This window comes from Monodon monoceros, unplaced genomic scaffold (assembly GCF_005190385.1).
Source record: "Monodon monoceros isolate NGI ecotype Baffin Bay Population unplaced genomic scaffold, NGI_Narwhal_1 Super_Scaffold_18, whole genome shotgun sequence".
NCBI classification, from domain to species: domain Eukaryota; kingdom Metazoa; phylum Chordata; class Mammalia; order Artiodactyla; family Monodontidae; genus Monodon; species Monodon monoceros.
In genome coordinates, this window is record NW_021703774.1 from 151,982,039 (window position 1) to 152,009,936 (window position 27,898).

At 46.6% G+C, this 27,898-nt stretch overlaps 1 protein-coding gene across 2 annotated transcripts; it reads left to right on the top strand.

The window, feature by feature from the left end:
- Nucleotides 1–651: 651 nt before the first annotated feature.
- Nucleotides 652–27,506, top strand: OSCP1 (organic solute carrier partner 1). Of its 2 annotated transcripts, XM_029229135.1 has the most exons (10): nucleotides 652–878; nucleotides 9,975–10,129; nucleotides 14,368–14,535; nucleotides 15,047–15,127; nucleotides 22,188–22,291; nucleotides 22,747–22,875; nucleotides 23,416–23,485; nucleotides 25,370–25,509; nucleotides 26,423–26,486; nucleotides 26,727–27,506. In XM_029229135.1, the coding sequence occupies exons 1-10, from the start codon at nucleotides 767–769 to the stop codon at nucleotides 26,841–26,843; spliced, it is 1,140 nt and encodes a 379-aa protein (XP_029084968.1). In that variant the 5' UTR covers nucleotides 652–766; the 3' UTR covers nucleotides 26,844–27,506. The 2 variants fall into 2 exon arrangements, with proteins under 2 accessions (XP_029084968.1, XP_029084969.1); XM_029229136.1 differs by lacking the exon at nucleotides 26,423–26,486 and having other exon boundaries at nucleotides 26,727–27,063.
- Nucleotides 27,507–27,898: the final 392 nt, after the last annotated feature.

Consider the following 27,898-nt stretch of genomic DNA (forward strand, 5'->3'; position numbering starts at 1 on the left):
AGCGTGGGGGGTAGCTTCGGAGAGCCCCCAGCACGCGTCTTCCGACAGCGGGACAGACGTGAACAGGCCTGGTTTGCTTCCCGGTGTGTGAAACAGGAGGGGCTACACTCCAAGTAGCTTTTAGGGAGGAAATGCAAATAGGTCCTTCCCCCACCTAGAAGTCAGTTACCATTTTATTGAGTGCTTTCGTGGCATTTTGTGATCGCAATAACTCCTCTCTGCAACCCTGGGAGGTGGGTGTCCCCTCCATTTTCCTATGAGGAAGCCCAGGCTCAAAACACCTGCCCCAAGTCAAACAGCGAGGAAGCTGCAGAGCTGGGATTCAAACCCAGGTCTGTCTGCCCGGAGTCTGCTCTAAAGGAGTTTTGCTTGGGTTTCCCTGGTTCAGGGGCACGTGGGCACGTGGGCACGTGAGCACGCGGGCCGGCGGGGTGAGGGTAACGGCGTGAAAGAAGCCGGGCCGCCAGCCCTGCCGGGTACTCACCCATCCGTCGGGGCTCAAGAAACTCAAAACAGGCGCTGCGGGCCTAAGGCCCAAGCCGCTCCCACCTCCGGCTCGGACCAATCTACCCTGTAGGTCTTCGCCGCCCCGCCCAATACGCGTCCGCCCCCGGGCTCCTCCCAACAAGCGGCCTGTTGATTGGCTCTTCTTTGCCGTCCGCCGTGTTGCCTAGCAACCGGGCTTCGAGGACGCGTCTGACGGGCCTCCAGGCCTCTGACTACCAAACCTCCGGGCTCTGTACCAGCTGCGTTCGCTTCCGACACCATGTCGGTGCGGACGCTACCGCTGCTCTTCTTGAACCTGGGTGGGGAGATGCTTTACATCCTGGATCAGCGGCTGCGAGCCCAGAACATCCCGGGAGACAAGGCCCGGAAAGGTGAGAGGGACCAGGCCCGCACAGCCAGCCCCCGCCCCCGCTCTCGCAGCCAGAGCTCCCCAGCCAGGCCCCTTTACAGACTGACCAACACCCCTGCACCCTGCTCTCTCGTAGCCATGGACCTCTTTCACAACCCACAGCCCCATCCAGGCAGAGCCCTCATGAGCAAAGTCCCCAAAAGATCGTTTCACCGCGGAGGGATTTAATACCCCTGTTGGATATTATTAGGGAACCTGACCCCCCCCCCCCGCCATTTACTCATCCCCTTAAATTGGAGATGATTTCCCAATCTCTCTTGACAACCGGTCCCTCCCAAATGTGGGAGTCCCAGATGGCCCACCACCTGGCGACACATTCTGCTAGTCCGAGCATCTTCTTTCCCCCCAGGGAAGCTTCTGAGCCTCCATTCCTCTGTGTGGTATCCTCCTTCATAAACTGGAGGCCAGTCTTGCTAAGTTCAGAAGCTATTTCTCGAAAGGTGAGGTTCTGAAGTAACATAGATAAATAAGAAAATAGAAGACAAGTTGTAAATCTTTTCCCTTCACAATTGTTCGGAGAGAATGCAATTGTGGAAGTAATGATATGAGAGCTTCTAAAGTGCAAAATGTGCCTCCTGTGCACAGCACATCTAACCCCAGAGGAATGGCCACCCAGAACTCTCTGCCACCCCTTTTCTCTCCCTTTTTCCCCCTCTTTTCAACCAACAACTGTTTTCACCAAGTTTCCTGGATTAACTATGAAGGAGATATTATATTTCAAGGTAGAGGAAGAAAAGTTGGTACAAAGGTAACTGACATGGCCGCTGGTTAAAACATTTATTCTATCCAACAGTTTCTGTATGCTCCATTGATGTTAAACATGCAAATTCAGATGTTAAGCATACATATTCAGATATTCACTACTGTATCTGTGCAACTGAGTCCAAGTCCATGCATAAAGAGATAAAAGAACTCCCTATAGCATACCTCCTCCATTCATTCTGTACGCTGCTGCCAGTGAGCTTTCTAAACTGCAAATCCGTCCACACTTCCTGCTACTTGAAACCCTTTGTCAGCTTTCCACTGCTCTCTGGATGGAGGCCAAGTCCTTGGCAGGACATTTCAGGGCCCTTCCCGATCTGACCTCTGTCCACCTCTGCAGTCCCACCTTTCACCACTGCCTGCCTCCTACTGTGTATCTTAATACCAAACTGCTTGTAGGTCTCCATTTAAAGCATGTTCATTCGTGTTTGCATGCTAGTAATTCCCATTCTACCCCACACCTCCCATTTCCATGCTAGTTATCCCCTTGCATCCTGCACTATTCAGCTTAAGAACCATCTCCCTCTCATCTCCGCATGGGAAAGGGCCTGTGCATACTCCCATAGCACCCCAGTGTGTCCCTCTCTACCTTATCGCTGGCCACATTATACTGAAATGGTCTGTATATGCGTCTGTCTCCCCCATGTGATTGTTTTATTCATCTTTGTATTCCAGCACCTAGCATAATGCCTGCAACAGAATAAATCAGTGCTCGGTAAATGTTTGTTGAACTGCTGTTTTGTATGACATTGCCATTTCTTCCTCAAAAGGGTTCTGTTTTCCTTGGCGCTATGTTATGTGATTTCATCTGGGCTATTGGCACTAGTGAGCTGACAGGTAGTTCTTGGACTGGTAGTCTACATCTTGGAAGGCAGTGTAAATTAGCAATTAAGAGCATGCTCTCTGGAGTCATACAGATATGGGTCCCAATTCCAGTTTTGCCATTTAACTAGTTGTGTGACCTTGGAGTGTAACCTCTATAAGCCTGTTTCTTTCTCCATAAAAGGGGAATAATAATATGCACTTTACAATGAATTTGTAACGATCGAATGAGGTCATGTATTTAACACGTTTAACCCAATGAGTAGCAGGTGCAGTCTTTCAGGAGGCAGTCTGGGCAAGACCCTGTGAATACTAGGGGACCTGCTTCCTTTGTGTTCAGGAGCTGCAGTCCTTCTGGGTTTGCTAGATACAGCTTCAGGGAGTTTCAGCCACCTTTCATAATTCACCTTCACACACTCATTCCTTCCACAGTTGGGTTGAGTGTCAGATGCCATGTGAGATGCTGGGTGGAGCCTGATGCAGCCCTTCTGCACATTCACTGGAGGTAGGGCTTTTGATCAGTCTGTCCAGTAACTGATTCTAAACCTGGGGGATATGTCTTCCTAATACAACAACAACAAACATTTTTTTAAATTTATTTATTTTATTTTTTTGACTGCATTGGGGCTTCGTTGCTGCACGCGGGCTTTCTCTAGTTGCGGCAAGCAGGGGCTACTCTTCATTGCAGTGCGCGGGCTTCTAATTGCGGTGGCTTCTCGTTGCGGAGCACGGGCTCTAGGTGCATGGGCTCAGTAGTTGTGGCACACGGGCTCTAGAGTGCAGGCTCAGTAGTTGTGGCACACAGGCTTAGTTGCTCCGCGGCATGTGGGATCTTCCCGGACCAGGGCTCGAACCGGTGTCCCCTGCATTGGCAGGCGGATTCTTAACCACTGTGCCACCAGGGAAGCCCCAAAAAACATTTATTAAGCACTTACCATGTACCATAGACATCTCTGAACACCTTAATCCCCACAACTATCTTATCATATAGGTAATAGTCCTGTCCCCATTTTACAGATGGAGAAAGTAGGCTAATTTGCCCAGGGTTACATAGCTAGTAAGAGGAAGAGTAAAGGATTTAAACCCAGGTCATCAGACTCCAGAGCTCATACTCTTCACCCGTATCCTTAACTGCTGCCCTGTACTTCCATACCCGAGGGGACTGTGTCAGAATCTTTGTGGGGGGAGTGGGGTGGGGAGGGGACTGGAAGATTGGGAGGAGACAGAGAGGTTTGAAAAAAAAATACAGTATAACCACTGATTTTGTAAAAGAAATGACAGAAAGTAGTTAGTTGATGAGGACCTGCAGAAGACAGAGCGAGAAAGCAGGGCAGAGAGTGCGGGATTCAAAACATCGAGAAACACTCATCTCTTCCACCACTTAGAGTTGGCGTAGCTGCAGGAGCAGGGGCCTCTGTGACAAATAACCCTGCACAGAGGCCTATAAAACACCAGACACGGTAAACTAGTCCTCATTGAAGCTTTGAATGGAAATCGTATTTCTTCTAGATGTTTTCACTGCCTTATACAACTAATTGGTCTCCTGGAGGCCATCCTGCTCCCACAAGGCCAGTGCAGATCTTGCAGTTCTTCCCCACAGTGCAGCCTCTAGTTTAGAATTCAACAGAAAGGAAGTGCTCTCTCTGTGGGGCAACTTTTGAGTGTTGCATATTGAATGCGGTCCCATGTTTAAGCAATCGCGAGAATAATAAAAGGTGCCTTCGCCTCACTCCCACCCTCTTAAAGATACTCATCAGTAAGACCCTCTTACGTTTTGTCTACGTTCCTCAGCTGACAAGGGGAAACTGAGGCATGGGGCCATTAAGTGATTTTCCCAAGATACGCAGGTCACAGCGTAGTACTGAGCAACCGAATGCCGTGAGGTTCTGTTTTTATTTTTCTAGTTCCAATTTAACAGGCAGCTCTGGATATCCTTGGGCCTACCTCCCACTCAAAATATAAGTAAAGTGGAATTGTCACAAACAAGTCATCTGGAGAAATAATAGAAAAACAGGGCATCCTTTACCTTCCCCGGATCCTCAGGAGGAAGTGGGCCAGGAGCACACAGCACGACAGAGACCTCTGCTGGAGCTGATTGTCACTGCCTGCGGGAGTGCCTGGTAGCCCTGGGCATGTGTTAGCCAGCTCTGTTTTGTCAGCAGCAGGTAATCACTGTCCCTTAGGGTAGGTGAGCCCCTGGCAGCCCCTCTGTTCCCAAACACACCTTCAAGAGGGTTGCAGCTCTATCTCTCTGAATTCCCACGAGCCTATCAGGCAAGACCACCTGTAAAATAAATGCCACGAAATGATAGAAGATGCGGACATTATGCCAAAGAAGCCAGCATCTGCTTTAAGAAGGCCAGACTCTTGGTGCTGCTTCCCCAGTGTTTTCTCTCCTAAACCCTGTGGCTCTTGTGGGAGAAAGATGATGAATTTTCCCAGCGGAGTCTGACATTGCAGTGGGAACCCTTTGCAGTTAGTTAGGACATGACACTGGCTGTGCTTTCAGGCCAGTCTCTTCGAAGCTGTTGGTATTGTGTACTGAAGGCTTTGCTTATATGCTTTGCTTATATGCTTTGCTTATAACCTCAGAAATCACCTCTCAAACAATCTAGTGCAAATGTTTCCAAACTACACCAAAATACAAAATGTTTTTGAAATGTGGATGTGTGTGGAGCTCTGTTTATCTGTGGGTGGTTTCTCTAGATTGTAATCTCTCCCAAAAAATTAAGGAAAAAAAAATCACCATCCTTTATGGGTGGTGTCCAGAGTTCTGCAGTAGAGAAAGCAGAATTAGGAGAGAAGCCAGCTAAGTGCCTGATGTGTCTGTTTCATCCCCACAACAACCCTACAAGGTAGGTGCAGTTATCATCCCCCTTTCACAGATGAAGAAACTGAGGTTAAACAAGCTGTTTGAAGTTATCTAGCTAGTAAGTGGTAGAGCCAGGTCTCAACCCATAAAGGATCTTGATTCTCACAGGTTTCTCTAGCCAAGTACATTTTTCCTTATTTGGTCTCTTCTTGGCATCTCCCTGACTACCTTTGTCCTCAGGAGCTTTCTGTACATCGTTATATCCCTCTTTTTACATGGAAGCCATGCCTCTCTCTATAAAAAGTAAATCAGAAACAAATAGACTTTTTTCCCTATTAATTCACATTTCAAGTTTTTTTAATTTGAGCGGTTCTGTCTGTACTCGAGAAAGCAAAATCTTACAGTAATAAGAAAATCTGGTTGTGAAGAAAGAAAATCCTTTCTCTCCCTGTTCTTGGGGTTATTCTTCCTTGTGGAAGTTAGTGTTTTTAAAAGCCTTGTATTGAATGATGTGTATTTTCAGAGTGTTAGAGGGGATGACTTCTTGAGCCTTTCAAGATAAACCCCAGGGTAGCTAGTCCTCCTGAGCTTCCTCTCCTCCTAAGCCACCCTCTGTAAGATAACAGCCCCCCTAGGGCTTTTTTGGAACTTGTTGTTTAACCATCATCCTTTTAAGAGTTTCAAATGGAAGGCAGAGCATTTGCATTAAACGTTAATGCAAACATGAAAACTAAAGTTTCATAAGCCAGGTAATTGGAATTGGTATTTTTAAAGCCTCATTGAAAATAACGTTCTTGCTTCATGAACTGGTGTTTTCTTTTTATATGCTTCATGTAGATGAATGGACAGAGGTGGACAGAAAACGAGGTATGCTATTTCGGGGCTGCATGTATTCAGTCTGCATCCACAGGTTTACCCAGTCCTTCATCAGCGGGGCTTAAAGTGGGGCCACTCTAAATATTTCCAAATAAAAGAATAGGTGTGAGTTTCTCTTTACCTGAGACATCGGTTATACATTTGAATCTTTTACTTAACTAAATACAGAGTGGAAGATGAAAACCAAGGAAACATTGGCCAAAGGACCATATTGCACCTGAGGTATTTGTCCCTTTTCATCAGTTCCAAGCTTTGCAAGGATAGCTGGAGCAGTAGCAATATTTCTGGATAGGCTGTCCCATTTAGTCATCCTTAAAACAATTCTGTGACAGCATCGTGAAGCCTAAGAGCTGTTCTGCTTAGTACACGGAGATATCTGTTGAACAACCAAGAAAAATGGAAGTCTATGGCTGCATGGCCGCCGGGATTGTGTGCAGAAGGCATGACACGCACGCACTATGGCCTTATCATGCCAAATCTTCAGTTTCCTCTTCACCTACAACTAGCAGCAAACCTGAAAAAGCTGTCTATTCCTCAGAATAAAACCTTAGCCTTTCTCACCTTTAACTGTCACGAATATCTTCCATCATTTGACATTTGGGTATAGTTTATGCACGTCATAGCCAATGTCCTCGATATTTTAAGTGCTCTCCCCACACCAAGTATGCTGAGGAGATAATGTATATAATATTTAAGAGCACAAACATTAAAATCAAACAACCCCATTATAATTTCAAGTCCACCGTCTGCTGTGTCATCTTGGACTTTAATCTTTCTAAGGCTCAGTTTTCCCCCTTGACAGAATTGGATAATAATTCAGAGCTGTCCTGGGGTTTAAATGAGATAATGCATGGAAAGTTCTAAGCCCAGTACTTGGAACATAATAAGGCTTCAAAACATGGTAATCATCCAGAAGTAGTAGCTTCTCTGTTTTACCCTTGGTTCCAAGTTGTATCTTCCCATAAACAATAAAATTTGCAGCAGAGGTAGCTGATAAAAACTCAGTTGCTTTCATCAAGAGAATTATTTCATCAGGCCAGCCTCAAAGAAAAGCCCAATCGAAGTGGTTGATAACTCTTTTATGATATTTCACAACCATCTTTCACCACTTCTCTTGAGCAATTTTTGGCCCACCTCTTGACGCACGGCAGAACTTCAGGTGAGAAGTATGGATTTTGAAGACTCTTCATGTAAGTAATTGAATCACTGGAATTTATCTTAACTTAAGCGTCCAAAAATAATAAGCAGAACCTGACTTCATAATCTGACCCCGGTATTAGAAGCCTGTTATGTGAACAACTCAGTTGTTGACCCTTCCAGTGCACCTGTGAAAAACCACCCCACTCCCTGGCTTTAGTCTCCTGATGAAATCTGGCTGCTAGCACATTCCTGCCTCATGAAAGTATGCAGAGCTCGTGAGAGTGCCAGAAACCAACACCGGCACCAACTGACAGATCGGGTTAAAACTATTTCTCAGGTTTAACTTGAATACGGTGCGGGCTGCTACTCTTGGGCAAGGACAAAGTTTACTTCCTCTTTGTGCCCTGCTGTTCATCTCAGTGTCTCGTACTCAGCAGGCCTACGTCAACCAAGTGCCAGGTGAAGCACACTGTGAGATATAAGCATGTTAATTTGTGCCCCCAAAGAATTAAGTGAAAGGTGGGCGCTCTGGGTGCCAGGGCCCAACAGTAAAACTGCCATTTCCTCTTGGGGACATTTGTGTTCACTGCTCTGCCCACAGGGACAGGGCCTGTTGTGCTCTCTTTCCAGCAGGAGAACTTTCTGGAAGTTCTCGTGCAAGGAGCCATGGTGATACATAGCTTATTCACTTCCCCCCAGGGGAAAGGCTTCGTTTTGCTTTTTACTTTGCCAGAGTGGCTAACAATCACCTTGGGATTGTCTTTCCTTTAGAGCTGATTTATTTGAGCCTAAGCTAATTTCCTAGGTTCTGCTAAAGGCTCAAAGACCCTAGGGACATATTGCAGCCCCTAGGGAAATGGGAGCTCTTTGTAAGCGTGAACATAATCAGAGCTGGTGTGATTCTTTAACTTGAATTCTTCCTCTTTGGCACTCCTCCCTGGCCTACGTACACCTATGGAAAATTCTTCAGATTCTCTCTTCTGAGGCTTTATACGTGTCTTTCCATTTGTAGCTATTTCCTTGCAAATTCTACATGTTATATAGGCTGTGGTAAGAAAAATGTCAGAAAGCCCAATTTATTGCAGGTCCTTGCTTGGTTAGGTCAAAGGCAAAAGGCTGTGCTTGAGGCAAACCCAGAAGAGTTCATCTGTCTCTAGGGAGACAATGGGGAAATGTTAGTGCACATCGAAGGTAAGCTGCCCTGGGTTGGAACTGTCCAGTGTGAGGGATGCCCTGTGTTGGTAACGGATCTGATGCTTCCTCACTAATGGGATGGAGTATAGAGTAAAATCCAAAGGTCAAGTGTGAGTTCAACACTTCTAGAAGGAGTCTGTTCTTTTGTGTCTTGGGGGGGGGGGGAGTGGGGAGGGAGATGTTTCCCTTCCCCCTCTCCCCTCTCTCTGTAGCCCTTCCATTTAAAATTTAAGTACAACTAGCCCTCAGCTCCCCGCTTCTCCCCAAAACTGCCCTTTGAGATACTTTAAAATGCTGGCCTGAGCCCTCAGTGTACGTCTATCAGTTACTTACAGGTTGAGAGGGTGCCCGAAATCATGACCTTGCCTTCACTCTCTAAGATACAAGGCCACAGCCAGTCACCTGGTGTGTCCTCTGTGTGGCAAGAGAAAGAGGCGTCTGTATCTTTCAGCAATAATCACCCACGTTTGATAATTGATTTTGTATAATTATGTTAAGTAACCAGTTTTCTTTCAAATTTTAATTACTATGAATGTATAGTCTCAGCATCCATATACCCTCACCTTTAGGCAGGAATATATCTGGCTTAATTAAGAATAATCTGTGTTCAACCATACCCATTCTTATTTCTTGTACCAAAGGGTTTTCCTAGCCCTCAACTAATGTTATTTGAGTAGCACAAAATATCTAAATGAATGAGTGAATGAAAAACTAGAATTGTAGAAACTTTGGTTTGCACATGCCTTAGGACCTTTTATTCTCACCGTATGGACATTTTCCATCTGAACAACAGTATGAGACATATCACTACAGTATAATATCAATATTATAGATCATATATAGAAATTAAGGCATCCTAAAATGGTGTTTATCTGAAGTACACATCTTATAGAAACATTAGAAAAGTTTTAATCTCTAACCAGTGGGTAGACTTGTCTATTTTTGTAAACTGTTTTGCAAAAAAAAAAAAAGAGTCAATTACCATTATAGGTCCCATTTTTATAAAATTTAATTTTGAGTAAAAATTTTATAAACTTGCTAAACAAACAAAACAGCATGATGCTGTTTATCATTTTAAGGTAGAGCTCTAATCGAAAAGAATCTTTTTTAAAGATTCTAATAGGAATCTATTTTAAAGAAAGAAGAAACTTATCCCCTATCACCAAGTGAGATAATGTATGTAAAAGTGGTTTGTAACCGTTGAAGCACAGCGTATTTTGTACATCGTCACATGTATGTTTGCCCTGAGATGGTCTCATAAAGCACTCCTGACCCTGCTTTCTACTGGGACACCTGTGTGGTTTCTCCCCAGGGAGCAGATCCCACCAAACGCATCCACATCCCCACTCTACATAGGCCCGGCTCCTCCATTCCATTCATACCCAGGGAGCATTTCCTGAATAAAGCTTCCGCCAGTACCTTGTTCAGCTGCATCTTCTCTTGTCTCTACAGTTCTGAATGACATCATCTCAACCATGTTCAATCGAAAGTTTATGGAGGAATTGTTCAAACCCCAAGAGCTCTACTCCAAAAAGGCCCTGAGGACAGTCTACGACCGCCTGGCTCACGCCTCCATCATGAGACTAAACCAGGCCAGCATGGATAAGGTGAGCAGACAGCTGCCTCTGTCCCCTGGGCTGCATTTCTTGTGGATGATCACAGACTGGAATCAAATGAGATGACGTATGCAGTGGTGCCCGGCATAAGACAGGCACATGTAAACATGGGTTGTTCTTGAGTTTCAAGTGGGGAAGGACCTCAGAAGTCATCTGCACCAACCCCTGTGTTGTTTATTCCATTATGTCACCCAAAGAGTGTGCTGATTTGCATGTCCATGTTTAGGAACACCTTAACCCAATACAAGCACCCAACCCTAAAAGCTTTAATTCTGCTTCTTCCTTAACAAAGCTCAGCTCTGCAAACCAGGCATTTTTTTTTTTAAGCAAATTCAAAACTGCTCAGACTTTATTGGGTTGGCCAAAAATTTCGTTTGGGTTTTTCCCAAAGATGTTACGGAAGATGTAAAGATGTAAGATGTTATGGAAAAACCCAAACGAACTTTTTGGCCAACCCAATATTTATAATATATACATATCTGTTTCTTTGCGAAACCAATTTTTGGGTACTCTAATTTTAAAAGGAATAATTCCAAATAAATAATGGCAGAGAATAGATAAATCTCCTGTTCATAAGAATTCCAAACACTTATATAGATGCTCTGCCCTCAGGAATAGAGAGCATAACTCCCCACTGCTTGAATGTAGCTGCACTTGGTGACTTCCTTCCAAAGAAGACAGTATGGAAAGGAGGGGGAAAACAGCTAACTTCTCGGTGGAAAAACATGGCAAATATTACCTCAACCAGGTGATAACATCAATAGTGATAAGCCATGTGGTGGTACCCTGATATGATGCAATGAGGATAACACTTTGCCTCTGTGATCTTCCTCCCAAAAACCCACAACCCCAGGCTGATCATGAAAAAAACATCAGACAAATACCATTCGGGGGTCATGTTACAAAATACCTGACCAGTCGTCAAAGCTGTCAAGGCCACCAAAAACAAGGAAAGCCAGAGAAACTGTCACAGCCAAAAGGAGCCTAAGGAGACATGATGACTAAATATAATGTGCGATCCTGGAACAGAAATAAGACATTAGGGTAAACTAATAAAATCTGAATAATACATGGACTTCAGTTAGTTTTTAAAATAATGATAATAATAGTTCCTTTTCAAGTCCCTTCATTATGTGAATTTTTATAAGTCATGAGGACTGACAGTGGGTGCCAGGTGTGCAAAAATCAACAGTGTCTCACTGCTGGTACCTGGAAACCTCAGAGAGACAGACTGCCTTTAACTATGCCCTCTTACCTTCTGCCACTTACCTTTAGAAAGTTACTTGCTTTCCCTGAGCCTCCATTTTCTCATCTATAAGATGGGGATAATAATAGCTACTTCATCAGTTAGTGGGAAGATTAAGTGAGAAACATAGATAATAATGACACAAGAAGGCCTGGCACATAGATGTTCGATAAATGTTCGGTATCTTCTCTTCTCTGCTTGTTCCTCTCCCTCTGCCTTTAAGAAAGTTTAGGTTTCCACTGAGAAAGGACACAGAACTTGGAATAAAAAACCCTGGGTTCAAGTCTTCTTTCTACCAATAGCTCTGAGACACAATTGACTGAATAACTCATCTGAACTTTCATTTCTTCATCCTATACCTGTTTTTATCCTTTATTCCTAGCACAGTGCCCTGTACACAACAGGTACTTAATATTTTTTGGTTTTTATAAATTTATTTATTTGTTTATTTATGGCTGCGTTGGTTCTTCGTTGCTGCGTGCGGGCTTTCTCTAGATGCTGCGTGTGGGCTTTCTCTAGATGCGGCGAGCAGGGGCTCCTCTTCGTTGCGGTGTGCGGGCTTCTCACTGCAGTGGCTTCTCTTGTTGCAGAGCACGGGCTCTAGGCGCACAGGCTTCAGTAGTTGTGGCTCACGGGCTTAGTTGGTCCGCGGCATGTGGGATCTTCCTGGACCAGTGATCGAACCCATGTCCCCTGCATTGGCAGGTGGATTCTTAACCAGTGCGCCACCAGGGACGTCCCAGGTACTTAATGTTTGATGGTGATGATGGAGAGTCTTAAATCTACATCTCCAGTATCAGACACACCTGTGTGTGCATGCGCACACCCACCCACCCACCCACACACACACACACACACACACACAACCAGGCTGCTCCTGCTGTATGCCACCTTCTAAGCGAGATGTTTATCTGCATGTTGGAGAAAGGGAATCGTGTAGAGGGTTCTAGCACGTGCTTCAGGATCTGACCGTCTTTAGTTGCAAATCTCACCCTACTACTAAGTACCAGCTATGTGAAATTAGGCAAGCTTCTTCATTTTTAAACTTGGGATAATGCGTACCTCATAGAGTTCTTGTGAAATTAAGGGGGATCAGTTGAGGCCATGCATATCCACGTGCTTGCACAGCATTCAGGTGGCTGTAGTTTAATTCCCAAGCCCACCTCAGATGTGTCCATACCTTCTCTCCCAAACTCCCCTCCCTCCGTCGTAGCATCATGTATCTCCCAGGCACTAAGTTGGAAATGCAGCCCTCCGATCGTCTCCCGAATCCAGTCAGGCGAGCACCATGTACTGACAGCTTTCCTCCTGAGTGTCACATGCTCTTCTTTTCCCTTCCTTATCCATCCCCACCATCTTTATTCCAGGCCTTCCATCTGGGTCACTCCAACAAAATTTCTTTCATTCATACAATCAGTAGATGTTATTGCCACCCTCTTAGGAGCCAGGCACCAGCTAATCCTCCCCACTCCAGTCTCTCCCTTCTCTCGAATCTCATCATGGCCAGAGTCACCAATCTCACTTAATTACTACTTTTATCACATCAGCACAGAGCATTTCAGTAGCCCCCAATTTCTACCACATCTAGTCTAAATTATCTTGTCCATCTTTCTAAAACCTCTAACACTCCAACCTTGCCGTACCCACCTTTATTTCCCACCACCCCGAACACAAACCATCCCCTCCAGTCAGGCTGCTCTACTCTTTCTCCCAGGAAAATAGCATGGCTGTAGCTGCCTCCAGACCCTCACGCATGATGTTCCCCTCCACTAGAATGCCTTTCCCCTCCCTCAGCCAGCTGGAACCTTGCCTTGAGTCTGTAGCAGGCCCAGTTCTTCCACAAAGCCTATTGTGACCACTTTGGTCCTCACCAGTGTCTCACCTCTGATCTTCACGGGTGGTCATACCATACTTGGGGCTTGTTGATCTCTTACTAAGTTTCATTTTTCATCTCATACAGTCGTGGAACTTCATTCTTGCCACTTTCACATGTGTTTTCTCATTTACTCCTCTCAGCTGTTCTGCAATGTTGGGAAATTAGGGAGTATTTTTTTTTAATATTTATTTATTTATTTGGCTGTATCGGGTCTTAGTTGCGGCATGTAGGATCTTCGTTGCAGCACGCGGGCTTCTCTTTAGTTGTGGCTCTAGAGCGCACGAGCTCAGCAGTTGCGGTGCGCGGGCTCCAGAGCGTGCAGGCTCAGTAGTTGCAGTGTCCGGGCTCTTTGGTTGTGGCATGCAGGCTCCAGAGCACACGGGCTCGGTAGTTGCAGCACACGGGCTCGGTAGTTGCAGCACATGGGCTCTCTAGTTGTGACGCACAGGCTCCAGAGCACATGGGCTCAGTAGTTGTGGCACACAGGCTCAGTAGTTGTGGCACACGGGCTCTCTAGTGTGGCACATGGGCTCTAGAGTGCACGGACTCAGTAGATCTGGTGTGCAGGCTTAGTTGCCCCGTGGCATGTGGGATCTTAGTTCCCCAACCAGGGATCACACCCGTGTCCCCTGCATTGGAAGGAGGATTCTTAATCACTGGACCACCAGGGGAGTCCCAGGAATATTTTTTACGCATGAGAAAACTCAGGCTTAGAGAGGCGAAGAGACTTGGCCAGGGCCATCCAACAAGTTAGCAGCAAGGAGGGCTTGAATTTGGGTTTTCATTCTCCACGTCCAGCACCTTGTCCAGGGCCCCCCAGCTGCCCGTACTGTTTCACGTGTGGTCCATCAACAATACATGTAAGCTGGCCAGAAATCCTGGTTTGCCCAGGAACATCCCGGTTTACTCCTGTTGTCCCAGCTTAATTATTACTATCACCCCTTTTTACTTCAACAGTGTCTTGGTTTGAGTGATGACTAGATATGGTCACTGAGCTGCATGATAAGCCCAGAATTGGTTTCCGGTAAGTGCCGACTGAATCATCATTTGAGGTTCTGATGTCTGCCTTTATGGTCCTGTTTCTTTTATTCATGTATGGGTTGGCAGCTCTATGACCTGATGACAATGGCTTTCAAATATCAAGTATTGCTGTGTCCTCGTCCCAAGGATGTGTTGCTGGTCACTTTCAATCATTTAGATGCCATCAAGGGATTCATCCAAGACTCCCCAACCATCCTGCATCAAGTGGATGAGACTTTCCAGCAGCTGACTGAAGTAAGCGTATCGTCAGTTTATCACCTCTCAGCCCCAATACTCGTTCTCATTCCTCTGTTAAGGACAGGCAGATTCTATGACAAAGAGAACAGGGTGAGGAATGACAAAACCTGCCTCTCCCAGAAAACTCTCAAAATCTACAGGTATCCATTTTGGAAACACAAGAGACATTATCATCTTATACCCTCTCACTGTTGCCTTCATAATTGGGGAAGCAATGATACAGAGCATAGCTGTTCTTGCCTAACTTTTCTGAAAGGGAGTTGGTGGTGGATGTTCTATAGAATCTTGGGGAACAGGGGAGGTAAAGTGCATGCTGCTCCGTGTGCCACCGTGGGGCTTGTCCCTCAGGTGGGGGTGCAGTGCTGGCCCTCCTGCCCCGCCTGCCCAGCAGCTGAGTCCTCTCCTTGCTCTCTGGCTCCCATCCCTGGGCACCCACCCACCCCCGCCTGTCCGCACTTTCCATCTCACTTCTGAAAGTGGAATGCCTCTATCTGCTTTGCCTCCGCAGATATATGGGGGTCTCTCTGCGGGGGAGTTCCAGCTGATCCGGCAGACGCTCCTTATCTTCTTCCAGGACCTGCACATCAGGGTGAGTGAGTGGGCGGCCTGGGAGCACCCTGCCGCTGCTGTCCTGGGGAGACAGGGTGCAAGTCTTCAGGGCAGATAAGGCTGGGATTCTGCCCAGTTAGCAACATCCTCGGTGTTGAGCTCCATGCTCATAGCAAATCGCAGCAGTTTTTCAATGGACCAAGGAAGACAGTGATGCCACCATTCCCTCCCAGTTACCTTATGTATTTCTTTAAAATGTGGCTTCTTCCCTTGCTTCCCCAGGCCACCTGCCTGATCTCAATTCCAAAACCTTTTCTCAAGCCTTTATCATCTTGACTTCTCCAGTGTCTGAGCTGTCAGGAGGCTGCCCTCCTGCTGCATGAAACTGTCACCTTTCATGGACTTTCCTGGCACCATACCGTCCTGGCCTTCCCTTACCTCTCCCATCTCTCTGCCTTTCACTCTTTCCTCCCCCTCCTCCTGTCTCCAAGCCTTCCCCCTTCTGCCTCTACCCACCCCCTGCTCGTGAGGAATCACTTTCCTCCCCACTTTGGCTGCCGACTGACCCTTCCACCTATGACTCGTACATCTAACCTCTACCCAACCCTTGCCCCAGCCCTGCCATCCAGACCCACATCTCCACCCGCTTGGGGAGACACTCTCCCATGCCCACAACCTAACGTCTGTAGCTAAACTAGTCTCCACAATTCAAGTCCTGCCCAACTTCCGGTTTCTTTTCAGGGCGCCACCATTCCCTCACTCACTCGGCTCAGAACCAGAGCATCACACCTTTGATTTCCCTTCTCTGATCTTCTAATTGCTTCTATGGCCCATCGAGTCTGCCTTTTCACTCTCCACACCCTCCTTTCCATTCCTGTCACCACCAGCCCAGCTCAGGCCTTCATACTTCTTGTTGGCTCTCGCCTCCCAGTTGACCCTGCCTCCTCCAGACAGTTCTACACCCTAACTTTGAAAAACACATTTCTGAGCTTCTGAATTTGGGGCCTGTCTCTCTTGCACAGGACTTTGTTCCTTCCCAGAATTTAACACGCTGGTATGGGAGGGTGGGTGATACAGCAAAATGAGCCCAGGCTCGGGAGTCAGGCACTCCTGTGCTTGAATCCCACCTACAGCACAGCTCCATGACCTTGGGCAAATTACTTCCCTGGCGCCTTAGTTTCGTCATCTGAAAAATGGAAGTGATAGTACCTAATTTAGGGTTTTTCAGGAGGATTAAGTGAACCATCACATGTAATATATATGTATTTGCTTGTATATATATGTATACACTATAGAATGCTTCTGGAAGGATGTACAGGAAACTGGTCACAGTGGTTGGCTCCTGGGAGTGGGGAACTGCATGGAGAACAGGGATACAAGAGAGACTGACTTTCCCTCGTGTACCCTTTGAACATTTTTTCTTTTTTTTTTTTTTTTGGCCGTGCCACACGGCTTGTGGGATCTTAGTTCCCCGGCCAGGGATCGAACCTGTGCCCCCTGCATTGGAAGCACAGAGTTCTAACCACTGGACCACCAGGGAATTCCCACCCTTTGAACCTTTTAAATTTTGTATATGTGCATGTGTAACATATTCACAAAATAAAATTCAAAAAAAGAAGAAATAGAATATGCTTAGAACCTGATTGTTATTTCCCTCCTGTGGACAGGGAAAGACAAATAGATTTCAACGCTGAGTCCAATTTTATTTTTAACCCCCATGAATAATTTCATTTGCTATGGATGGAGCAATAATAACATCAATATAAATTAAGATCTCTAATAGTCACCAATTAAAATTAAAAATATGAAAGTACAAATAAGATGAAGTTTCGTGTTGCTTTAAATATTAAAAACTCTGCATCATATGGTTGTCAAGACTGCATATTTGGACATTAGTTTATGGACTGTAGTAATATAAGCAGCCATATTGACTTCTCAATTCTGGCAAGATAAAATTCATTATGATAAAAAGACTTTCCTAATAATAAGTCTATAACAAAATCATTAAAATATATTAAACCACAAAATATATTAAGCTTTAATTGCTAAATGGGCAGGCAATGAAACATCAAAATGTTCATCAAGAGAAATTGGAATCACATACCCTGACGTTACTCAGCCACTGGTCTGTAACATCCGGCCGCTTTTCCAAATCTGGTCTTTAATGGTATTTCTGCTCAGCTGCAATTTATGATTGCCTATACAGATTCTCTCTGTGCTCAAAACAACCTTCATAGTTTTTAGATTCTGTTAGCAAAACTAACTAAATCAAGAAAACACAGCTCTGAAAACTCCCTTGCTCATCGTTTAACCAAAGCAAATGCAAGACTCCCCATCCTAATGTCCAAAGCTTTCTGTGATATCACAAAACAACGTGAAGTAGCCTTAGTATGGTCAAGGCCTGACCTGTGCCCCAGGCCCCAGAGGCTGCATGAAGACCGATTCCATTTGGAGTCCTGAGCAGTTATGTACAACCATCTCAAGTCCCACCCCCCTTCAGCTCTCCAGAGCCCCTCCAGAGTTGCCTCCTAAAAGGTGGGCCCTCAGGTCACCCACCCTGTTCCAAATGCTCCTTCCCACACGTGCGTCTTCTATCATGGACTTTCTTCCTGCACTCCCCCTCTTCCAGTTGTTGGAAAACATAACTCCATCTTCGCCTCTTCATAGCATGGTCCTTACACCTCCACTCCATTATCCACTCCACTTGGAAACAGTTCATCCCTGGAAAACTAGTCCATCTAACAAATATGTATTGAGTGCCTACTCTACACCAGGCAGTTTTCAGTCCTGAGATACAGAAGTGAACGAGGCAGAGGCCCTGTCCTGAGGAGGTTCCGTGCTAGTAGGTAGAGACAAGGAGGACACGTAAATCGTGTTATGGCTCTGATAACTCTTAGGAATGTGGCCATATACAGTAAAGTTATAGAAGGCAACTGGGACAGGATGTTGCCTTAGACCAGCACTGTCCAACAGAGCTTCCTGTCGGTGATGGAAATGTTCTGTATCTGTGCTATCCAATATGAGAGCCACTAGCCACATGTGGTTGTTGAGTACTTGAAATATAGCTAGTTTGACAGAGAAACTGAATTACTGATTTAATTTAAATTTAAATAGTCATGCTTAACTGGTAGCTACCATTACTGGACGGTACATTCGTAGACGATAGAGGCAAGGACAGCCTTTCTGACGACAGATATTTCAGTTGAGAGTGTAATAACAAAGGTCTCAGGGGAGAGCATCTAACCTGAAGGGACAGCTAGTTCAAACGCCATTAGGTAGGAAAAAGCATGATACGCTCCTTGGACAGAGCGAAAGCCAATGAGGATGGAGCATATCTAGGCAGGGGTGATATTTAAAATAAAGTTAACCACTTGTGCAGCATGGGCACTAACTAATCAGAAGAGATGCCAGTCATAAATAAACTGGTACCTACCTACCAGTTGACTTAGCTTTAGACCCTAGTAAAGGAGTTTACTAAAACAGAGATCTGGAGCATCTTAAGGTGAATGGTAACATGATTTGTGTCTGGAAGATGAATTAAATGGAACAAGGGTAGAGGTAGGACAGCAGTTACAAAATCTAGGTAAAAATGAAAGCACTGGGATTAGAGACACATATGGAATATACCTTCGGGGCAGGGCCAGTAAGATTTACTAAGAGATTAGATGTAGGGAATGAGGGGAAGAAGAAGAAAGAAAAACTCCTAAGTGGCTGGTGCCATTTTCTGAGTGGGGGAAGGACTGAAGGGAAGTGTATTTGAGTAGAAAAAATAATCAATTCTATTTAAATTGGATTTGTTCTCCAAGTAGCAGAGTCAAGTAGGTAGTTGAATACCTAATCCTGGAGCTCAGAGGAGAGCGCCAAGCTGGAGACGTAAATGTGGGAATCCTCAGCGTACAGCAGAGAGACGGTATGCGAAGTCTTCTGGCCACCTGAAGGAGGCCGGTCATTCTCCCTCATCCACAGGCAGGATGTGAGAAGCAGAGTCAGTCATTTTGCCAGCTTCTCCCCCTCACCTTCCGATCATTATTTTCCTGCCCTCACAAACTTAGCCCTCCTCTTGTAAGGCCAGTCCAGCAACCATTACACCATCCAAAGCCCTGCACTCATCCCTCATTGCTGAAACCGACTGCCAAGTCACTCACCCACATTCACCAAGCATTTACATCCCTGGCTCACTTCCTCTTGGCCACCTGACTCCTACCATCGTCCTGTGGAATGTGGGTGCTCATGGAGATGTCTCATCCAGCACTCCAGCCCCACAGCTCTGTGACCTTCATTCCCTCTTTCCATAGGAAACGTGGGTCCTGGCTTCAGGACCTCATCAGAGAAGGGAAAGTGCACTAAGTACCTTGGGTATGTTTGGTTCTGACCCAGAAGAGTGTGAAGAGGGAGGACACAACGTGGGCCATGGCCACCTCTACCCAAGAGCATCAGGGAGTCTTCATAGAGTATCCAATAGCTTTTAAAATAAATAGGTTTGGGGGCCCTGGAAGTCCAATGGTTAGGACTCCATGCTTCCACTGCAGCGGGCTCGGATTTGATCCCTGGTCGGGGAACTAAGATCCCACAAGCCATGTGGTGTGGCCACAAAAAGAAAGAACGAAAGAAAAGAAATAGGTTTTCACCAGGACCATGGGAAAACAGGAGGAGGGGTTAAGAGGACGCCATCTCAGTAAAGGCACAGGCATGTAACCACCTGGTGTAATTGGCACGGGGGGCCAGAGGGCTGCAAGCAATTGAGTATGGCGAGAACACAGGGTTCAGGGAGGAGCGTGGCTGCGGAGAGGAACAAGGGTCAACTGGACATTATCTGCCAGGCAGCAGAGAGCCAGTGAAGCAGGAGAGGGACACAGTCAGATAGGAGTTTAGAAGAGTCTCTCTAACCGCAAAGTGGAGGATGGATGAAACACAGAGGAGAGCGGAGGCAGGGAGGCCAGTGTGGAGGCTCTGCAGTGGCCAGGCTGGAGGTGATGAAGGTCTGCACTAGGGAGCAGGGTAGAGAGGAGGGGCCAGACACAGAAGTGATCACCAGGTGGGCAGGGCTTGGCGACTGAAGGGCCATGGGAAGGTGGTGGGCAGGGGACTCAGACTGCTGACTTGGTGGCCTGATGGTGTCATTCACTGGGATCAGGTTAGGGAAGCCAGCTTGAGCCCTGTTCTGAGCAAGGTGAATTGGAGGTGCATCCCATGGAACCCATAGGTGGACACGTTTAATAGGCAATGGGGTAGATGGGTCAGATGCCCAGGGGGGAAGACTGAGTGGAAGCTCCAGATCTGGGAGCCATCAGCGCAGAGGTGAATACTGGCCTATGGGTGTAGATGAGATCACCTCGGAATAAAAAGGGTGGAGTGAGAGGAACAGGGCACGGGAGAGTCACACCTACAGCTGAGGGCCAGCAGAGGGGCTGGGCAAGCAGGCAGACCCCAAAGTCCCATCCAGCCAAGGACAGATTCTCAGGTCAAACACACAATTGACTTAAATTTGTACATTTCAGATCTATGACATAGTCAACCCTGTTAGAATTAGCTAACAGAGAGTCCAGTACCTACATATGGTCTCACTTCTCTCCCAAAATTTTCCTTCTCCATGCTTGTATTCATATCCCTTGGTCACAGAATCTCAAGGTTAAGAATTCCTTAAAGCCAAACCCTCCAACCAACCCAGTGTACACATTTTCCCCAAAACATGCCTTGTGCCTGCCCATCTCTGCTTCTGAAGTGTCTTCACACCCACCTTCCTCCTCCAGGCCCAGCTCCAAACCCGCAGTTGCACCTACCCACCCCCTCTGCCTGTGGTCGTGCTCCTCAGTGGGCTCATCTGAATATTCCATTCAGCGTACCGTGTTTTATAGGGTCGCCGTTTTTCCATTCTATGCTGTGTCCTGTGCCCAATTAGACTGTGATACTGAGAATATTAGTTATCTCTTATTGAGCACCTACTATGTGTCAGGCTCTGTGATGAGTGCTTTTTGTTCATCATTTGACATAGTGGTCAACTAACCCATTGAATAGGTTCTGTTATTATCCCCAGTTTACCAAAGAGAAAGGTGGTGTAACTTACCAAAAGACCCCGAGCCAAGGAGAGGCCCAGCTGAGCTGTGAGCCTGGGCAGTCTAACGTCGGCAGGCCAGACCGCCAGTGTACAAACCCTTACCACTTGGCATTTTCACTGCCTTGCATGCAACAGATGCCTATTCTTGATATTACTAATGTAATCTTGTAGAATTTTAGAGTTTCAAGGGACCTTCAAATGTATCTCACTTTACAGATGAGGAAGCGAAGCTCCAATAAAACGGATTATTATTATTTTTTTTTTTTTTGGCGGTGCTGCACAGCTTGCGGGATCTTAGTTGCCCGACCAGGGATTGAACCCAGGCCACAGCAGTGAAAGCACCGAGTCCTAACCACTGGACAGCCAGGGAACTCCCCAATAAAATTGATTAAGTGCTACAATCTTGATGGGATTTAACCTGCCCAAGACCTGAATACAGAGCGCACAAAGCAAGGAGTAAGAAGTAAGCATCACGTAGGGTTTTCAGGCACAGAGAAGACCTTCAGACTCTAATGCGAGCTGGATCCACCGGTCCAGCACATAGCTGAGAGCTTGGAGTCAGAAACACAAGGGCTTGAATCCTCAGCCCTGCCCCTTATGAGCTGGCTGGCCTAGAGGAAGTGTCTTAACCTCTGAGCCACCAATTCCTCATCCGTAAAACGGAGATAATGAGGTTCTTATAGGTCAAGCCTCACAGCTGTATGGAAAGTTTGCAAGGAACCAAGGAATGGGTGTGGAATTTGGAGTCAACCTTGGTTTTGAATCCTGGTCCTGTCTCTTTTTGTTCTCTTTGGGCGAGTCATTTCACTCTGTGAACCTCAGCCTCCTCATTAAGGCAGGGGGGGTAGCACTACTCACCTGGAAGATTTGACGTGTGGCGCCAAAGGAGTTCTGTGTAAAAACACTACACCTCTGCAGGTGTTAGTTACAGTGAGTTTTCCTCTCTTAGGTAGCATTCTTAAGCCATTACACACTTTCCATCCTCAGAATGCATATGTCTATGGAAATATACCAAGAAAAATGACAATAAGTATTTTTTTTCCAGGTGTCCATATTTCTAAAGGACAAAGTTCAGAATTCCAACGGTCGCTTTGTGTTGCCAGTGTCTGGGCCTCTTCCCTGGGGAACCAAAGTTCCCGGACTCGTCAGGTGAATTCTCAACAGTAATTGTCAGACCAATATTTGGGTGCTGGGAAAGCAGTATGTGGGCCACCACGTAGAATGTAGCCCTGCTGGGGCCCCTCCTTTTCTTCAGTTGAGCACAGCAGTGAGGAGGTGAGGTTTAATCCCAGCTTGTCACCTCGCAGACACTTGAAACAAACCACCCGGTTCTCCAGGATTTATTTCTTCATCTATTGAACGTTTACTGTGAGGATGAATAAGGTAATACTGTAATGCTCCAAAGTGCTACACAGCACCCGGCACATAACATGTACTCAATAAATATTATTATTATTATTATATTACTATCATTATATCAACCAGCATCTTTATCTTGAAGCAGTGCGTGAATTCCCTTTGGTCCCATAGTACCAAGATTAAAGAAGCCTCCGGGACTCTCCAAGCTTGGAGAACACGTCATCACGTCCTACTTTGTATTGTAGGACGTTCAACAACAAAGGCGAAGAAGTGAGGAAGGTAGAATTCAAGCACGGCGGGAGCTATGTCGCTGCCCCCAAAGAAGGATCTTTTGAACTCTATGGAGACCGAGTCCTGAAACTGGGAACTAATATGTAAGCAAATTCCTCCTTCCCCAAATGAATTCAAGTCCAACGGAAGTCCCTTCACTTAAAAAACCAGCTTGACTTCTGCTATGAAAAATCCCTGCTGACAATTGGAGGAATTTCCCCTTAGATATACGGCATGCAGAGCCCCGATGTTTCCAAAGGGCACCTCAGATTTCCCAACATAAGGTAACTTAACAAGTTGAAAAGATAAATAATTTTAAATAGCCACGCAAGAGAGCTAGCCAAAACCTTTGTTGCAGTGGCGATCCAAAAGGGCCTGGCCTTCACGTACCGATCATGTTTTTTTCAGCAGTACATATTATTTTGCCAGAGAAAAAATTTCCACACAGCTTCCCAGATATTTTGTTTGGGGAAGAAGCAAAATTTGAGTGGTTGACACCCACTTAGTTGTATTCTGTATTCCCAGCACCTTTCTGGACACTTTTTAATGCCTCAAAATAAAAACTATGCACTATATTTATGAGTTAGAAGGAAGTCAGGGTAAAAGGGCTGGACAATGTTTTTGTGGTTTTCTGTTGCCACCAGGTACAGTGTGAACCGGCCCGTGGAAACCCATATGTCTGGAGCATCAGAGAACTTAGCTGCACAGACACAGGTAAGCTTCTGCCTCCCTTGTTTACCTTCATAGCTTATTTCTAGATACAAGAGTCTGGACGGGGAGAGGGAGGGATCTCTAGATTTCAGAGCTGGCCAACATTTCCCTCATTGTTTGCAATCTTCTCCATTCCGCCTTACCAGTACACAGGTTTTTTGTTTTTAAATTTTATTTGTTTATTTATTTATTTATGGCTGCGTTGGGTCTTCATTGCTGTGCACGGGCTTTCTCTAGTTGCAGGGAGCGGGGGCTACTCTTCATTGAGGCGCATGGGCTTCTCATTGCGGTGGCTTCTCTTGTTGTGGAGCACGGGCTCTAGGCACACGGACTTCAGTAGCTGCGGCACGTGGGCTCAGTAGTTGTGGCTCACGGGCTCTAGAGTGCAGGCTCAGTAGTTGTGGCTCACGGGCTCTAGAGCGCAAGCTCAGTAGTTGTGGTTCACGGGCTTAGTTGCTCTGCAGCATGTGGGATCTTCCCGGACCAGGGCTCAAACCTGTGTCCCCTGCATTGGCAGGCGGATTCTTAACCACTGTACCACCAAGGAAGTCCCCATCACACAGGTTTTTAATTACAGTTTCTCATGGAGACTTCCAGTGATCTAATTAGGTAATTTTAAACTTGGCTCCCACCATAATTAAGCAGGAACCACACACCAGGACATGTGAAATAGCATTGTACCAGTGTCACGAGGTCCGTGGTTGCTGAGTTTAGCACTTGTGTGTATTCTGATCCTTAAAACATCCCTTTTTCAGTGCTTTCCTGTGTAATGATGTGGAAGCTAAGTTGAAAATGGGGTTTTTGGTTCTCTGAATTCTGTTGTACAAATTTTCACTGAACTAGCTACCAGCTAGCTATAGGACAAATCATGGAATACTCAGTTATTCTGTAAACATTTACTGAACTACGTCTATGGGCTGGGTTCCCAGGACACAGAGCTGGCTTAGATGTGGTCCCATCCTGAAGGGGCTTATAAAGACGGTGATGGAACAGATAACTACAACACGGCGGAAGACGAAAGACGCTCGCTGAGCATTCTGAGTAAAGAGCTGTGTCAGAACACATGTCCTGTCCGGCGGGGGGGGGGGGTAGCGGAGGACAGGGAACAAGAAGGCTTTTCAGTGGAGGCGACATTCAAGCGAGGCTGTAGAGTGAAGAAGATACTAAACAGCCCAGAGGGAGAAACAGGCATACAAACCCAGGTGACAGCATGAGCAAAAGCACCCAGAATCATAGTGTTGGGGGAAGCGGGGAGGCAGCGTCTCTCCCACATGGCTAGATCATAACGTGATAGCAGCAGTGGTCAGAGATTTGCCTGGGCAGGGACATGGGGCCTGATTCAATAGGCAAAGCAGCGAAAGGCTGCGTTAGAGAGAGCCGGTTAGGAGGAGGGGGGAAGGCTGCAGTGGGACCAGGCAGTGTGAGTGGAAGCCACAGGACGGAGGGGATTCGGTGGGGGCACGGGGGGAGGGATTGTGCACGGACACCACCTGAGCGCAGTGTGGTCGCTCCCATGGAATGAGTGCCCTTGGACCTGGAGCCTCCTACTTGTAAAGGCTGGGGGAACTAGATTGCCTGAAGGAGAAGCAACGTTCTTCTCCTTCAAGGAGGAAGGTAATTTGAGGAGAATGGGGATCCCTGGGGCCTTCCCCTCATCTTGAGAATCTCTGGTTTGTGCCTTGTTAGAGTCCCTCTGCCTCTGACACAGGTTATTTCTCTCTTGGTTAAGCCTGTTTTCTATGTTTCATTTGGACCCAGTCCTTCCCAGAAGTAATTTAAACTGTTATCGTTTTGCCTTGTTATATAATACCACCCCGGGGCTCTGGGGTCTCAGCAGAAAATGTGATCTCCTTCATGTGGCTAAAAATCATGAAATTGTTCCTGCAGGAAAGCATTGCTCCAAACCCTCTTGCTAAAGAAGAGCTGAATCTCTTGGCCAGGCTGATAGGAGGCATGGAGATTAAGAAACCTAGTGGCCCTGAGCCAGGATTCCGGTTGAATCTCTTCACCACTGATGAAGAGGAAGAGTATGTTTTCAGCCTGTTTCTTTAAAGACCTATATAAAAATCCTAAGTGTGATAAGAACCGAAAAATGACTGTTATAAACCAATGACCCTTATAAACACAGATGTAAAGACCACAAATGAAATACCAGCAAACTCAATAACCTAAAGAAGAATCCACCAGTATTAAATAGCCTGAACTTTGTGGATTCATTCAAAAAATAGTTCTAATGTTTCATTTAGCAAAGTACAACTCAATGAGAGAATTGGAAGTCAAGATAATCATGTTAACAAAAGACTGGTAAACCAGAAGGAGGTCGGAGCATGATATCTTTGGGATCAGTCTCCCCCAGAACCAATAGTGGTGGCAATTCACTGAGACTGACACAGCGCTTTACAGTTTACAGAGCACCTCTGGCTTCATTATCTCATGTGATGCTCCTCGCAACCAAATATTTGGGATGGGGGTTGCCTTCTATTTCCCTCTCCACTGAAGTGGCAGGTGCTGTGGTACGTGTGGGGACCCACAGATGGAGCGGAAGACCTGGGACCTGTCCTCAGGCACTCCCAGTGTCGTAGGAGCACGAACACTTGCACAAGTCACTCGAGCGCCATGTCATAAACACTCCAGTGGAGGACACGGCGACTGACTTTGCACCCGCGGATTGAAGGAGTTGGCAACTGAGCTGGGTCTTGGAGTTTGCCAAGCAGAGGAAGGGGAGAAACGTTCTTGGCAGTAGTACGTGCAAAGGCACAGAGACATAAAAGGACTTCTTGGAGTGTAGGGTGCACTGGTTGGGGACAGGGTAGAAAGGTGAATGGAAAGGGCAGAAGGCGAGGCAGAAAAAATAGGTTGCCAAATTATCAAGGGCCAGTTTGCCACACGAGCAGGGAGAAAACCCTAACCTTTGACCCATTTCTCTACCATCTTGTGCAGACAGGCAGCGCTAACCAGGCCAGAAGAGTTATTCTATGAAGTTATCAACATCCAAGCTACTCAGGTGTGTGCAGGGGATTACACAAGTCAATTCTTATTCCCCTCCTCATCTTATAATAACATTGAACTTCAAAGGCCCTCCCTTCTCCTCTCTAATCCGCACGTAATGTAGTCCCTATTCTGACAAACAGGTGAGGAACTGAAATGCATCACAGTGGTGGGAAAATTAACTACCAACTGCACAAAGAGGCCATGGTGCCCACACATCCTCCTCATTCCCTTCCACCTCTCATTTCTCTCACAGGACCAGCAGACGAACGAAGAGCTGGCTCGGATCATGGGGGAGTTTGAGATCTTGGACCAGCCAAGGCGGAGTGCCAGCAAGGGCGATGATTTGCTTGCCATGATGGATGAGTTATAGCTGTGCTGACCAGGCACGACCCTCCCCCTACGGAGAGGCTGCTTGATGAGGACCCTGGGGGATGTCCCCAGGGAGCCAAATGATGCTGCTAGTTTTCTACTAAGTGAAGCCCTTCCTTACCTCTTGTTCCTGTTTATGTCCTAACGAACTGTGCGGGTCTCCCTCAGGGAGCACAGTCTCTGGAAGGCACACACACATTCATATTTTCAGCAAAATATATTCTGGCTTTTAAACTGGACCTTTCCCATGTTCTTGCTAGTTTTATGGCAATCAAAGCATCCGGAGCCACAGGGTCAAGCCTGAGAGTCAGTAAGAGGGCGCTCCTGTTGCCGTTTTCATTACAGCTTTGCCCGGGGGACCTACTGCTCACAGGTGCCTGTGAATCATCACTAAACGTCGGCGCTTTGTCGGACGTATTCTGCCTTGTGAGTTTGACGTAAGTGGAAAAGGCGGTTGCCTCAAGCAGTCGGGGCCCCGTTTATACAGCCCTCCTCTCCCTGGCACACTGGGAACTGTCAGCTCAGAGGCAGAGGAAGCAAGGCCGTGACAGGGAAGCCTCAGGCAGGCCCCGCGCAGAGCGTGTGGGTGTCTGTGGTTCTCCGCACATCTCTCTATCCATATGTAGTGTGGACTTATCCCATATGGAAATGCGTACCAAGGAAACAGTTTGCTTTTTAAGAATGATGCGTCCTCCTTACCCCCAGAGTCTCCCTCTGCCACTTAGTGTTCTTGCCTTCTAAAGACACCCAGCATGACGTGCCATGACATGTGTCTCCTCTGCTTCGCCATTAGCGGCCAAGCAGAGCCTTAAGTTTGATGTATGGGAGGTGCACACGGTGTACCACTTTCCCATCCGTGCACCAGATGAGTGACTTCCCTTGGCAGGATGCCAAGTCTAATTGGGCTCCATGAGAACTGTCTCAGGCCAGGGCTGCCCCGATTGCTTCAGGAAGGAGGGCCAGCCCTCCACCTCATATTCATCCTGAATTGAGTAACTAACTGGCGGGCTCAGGATCAGCCAATATCCAGAGGCCAAGGTACATTCAGTCCCATGG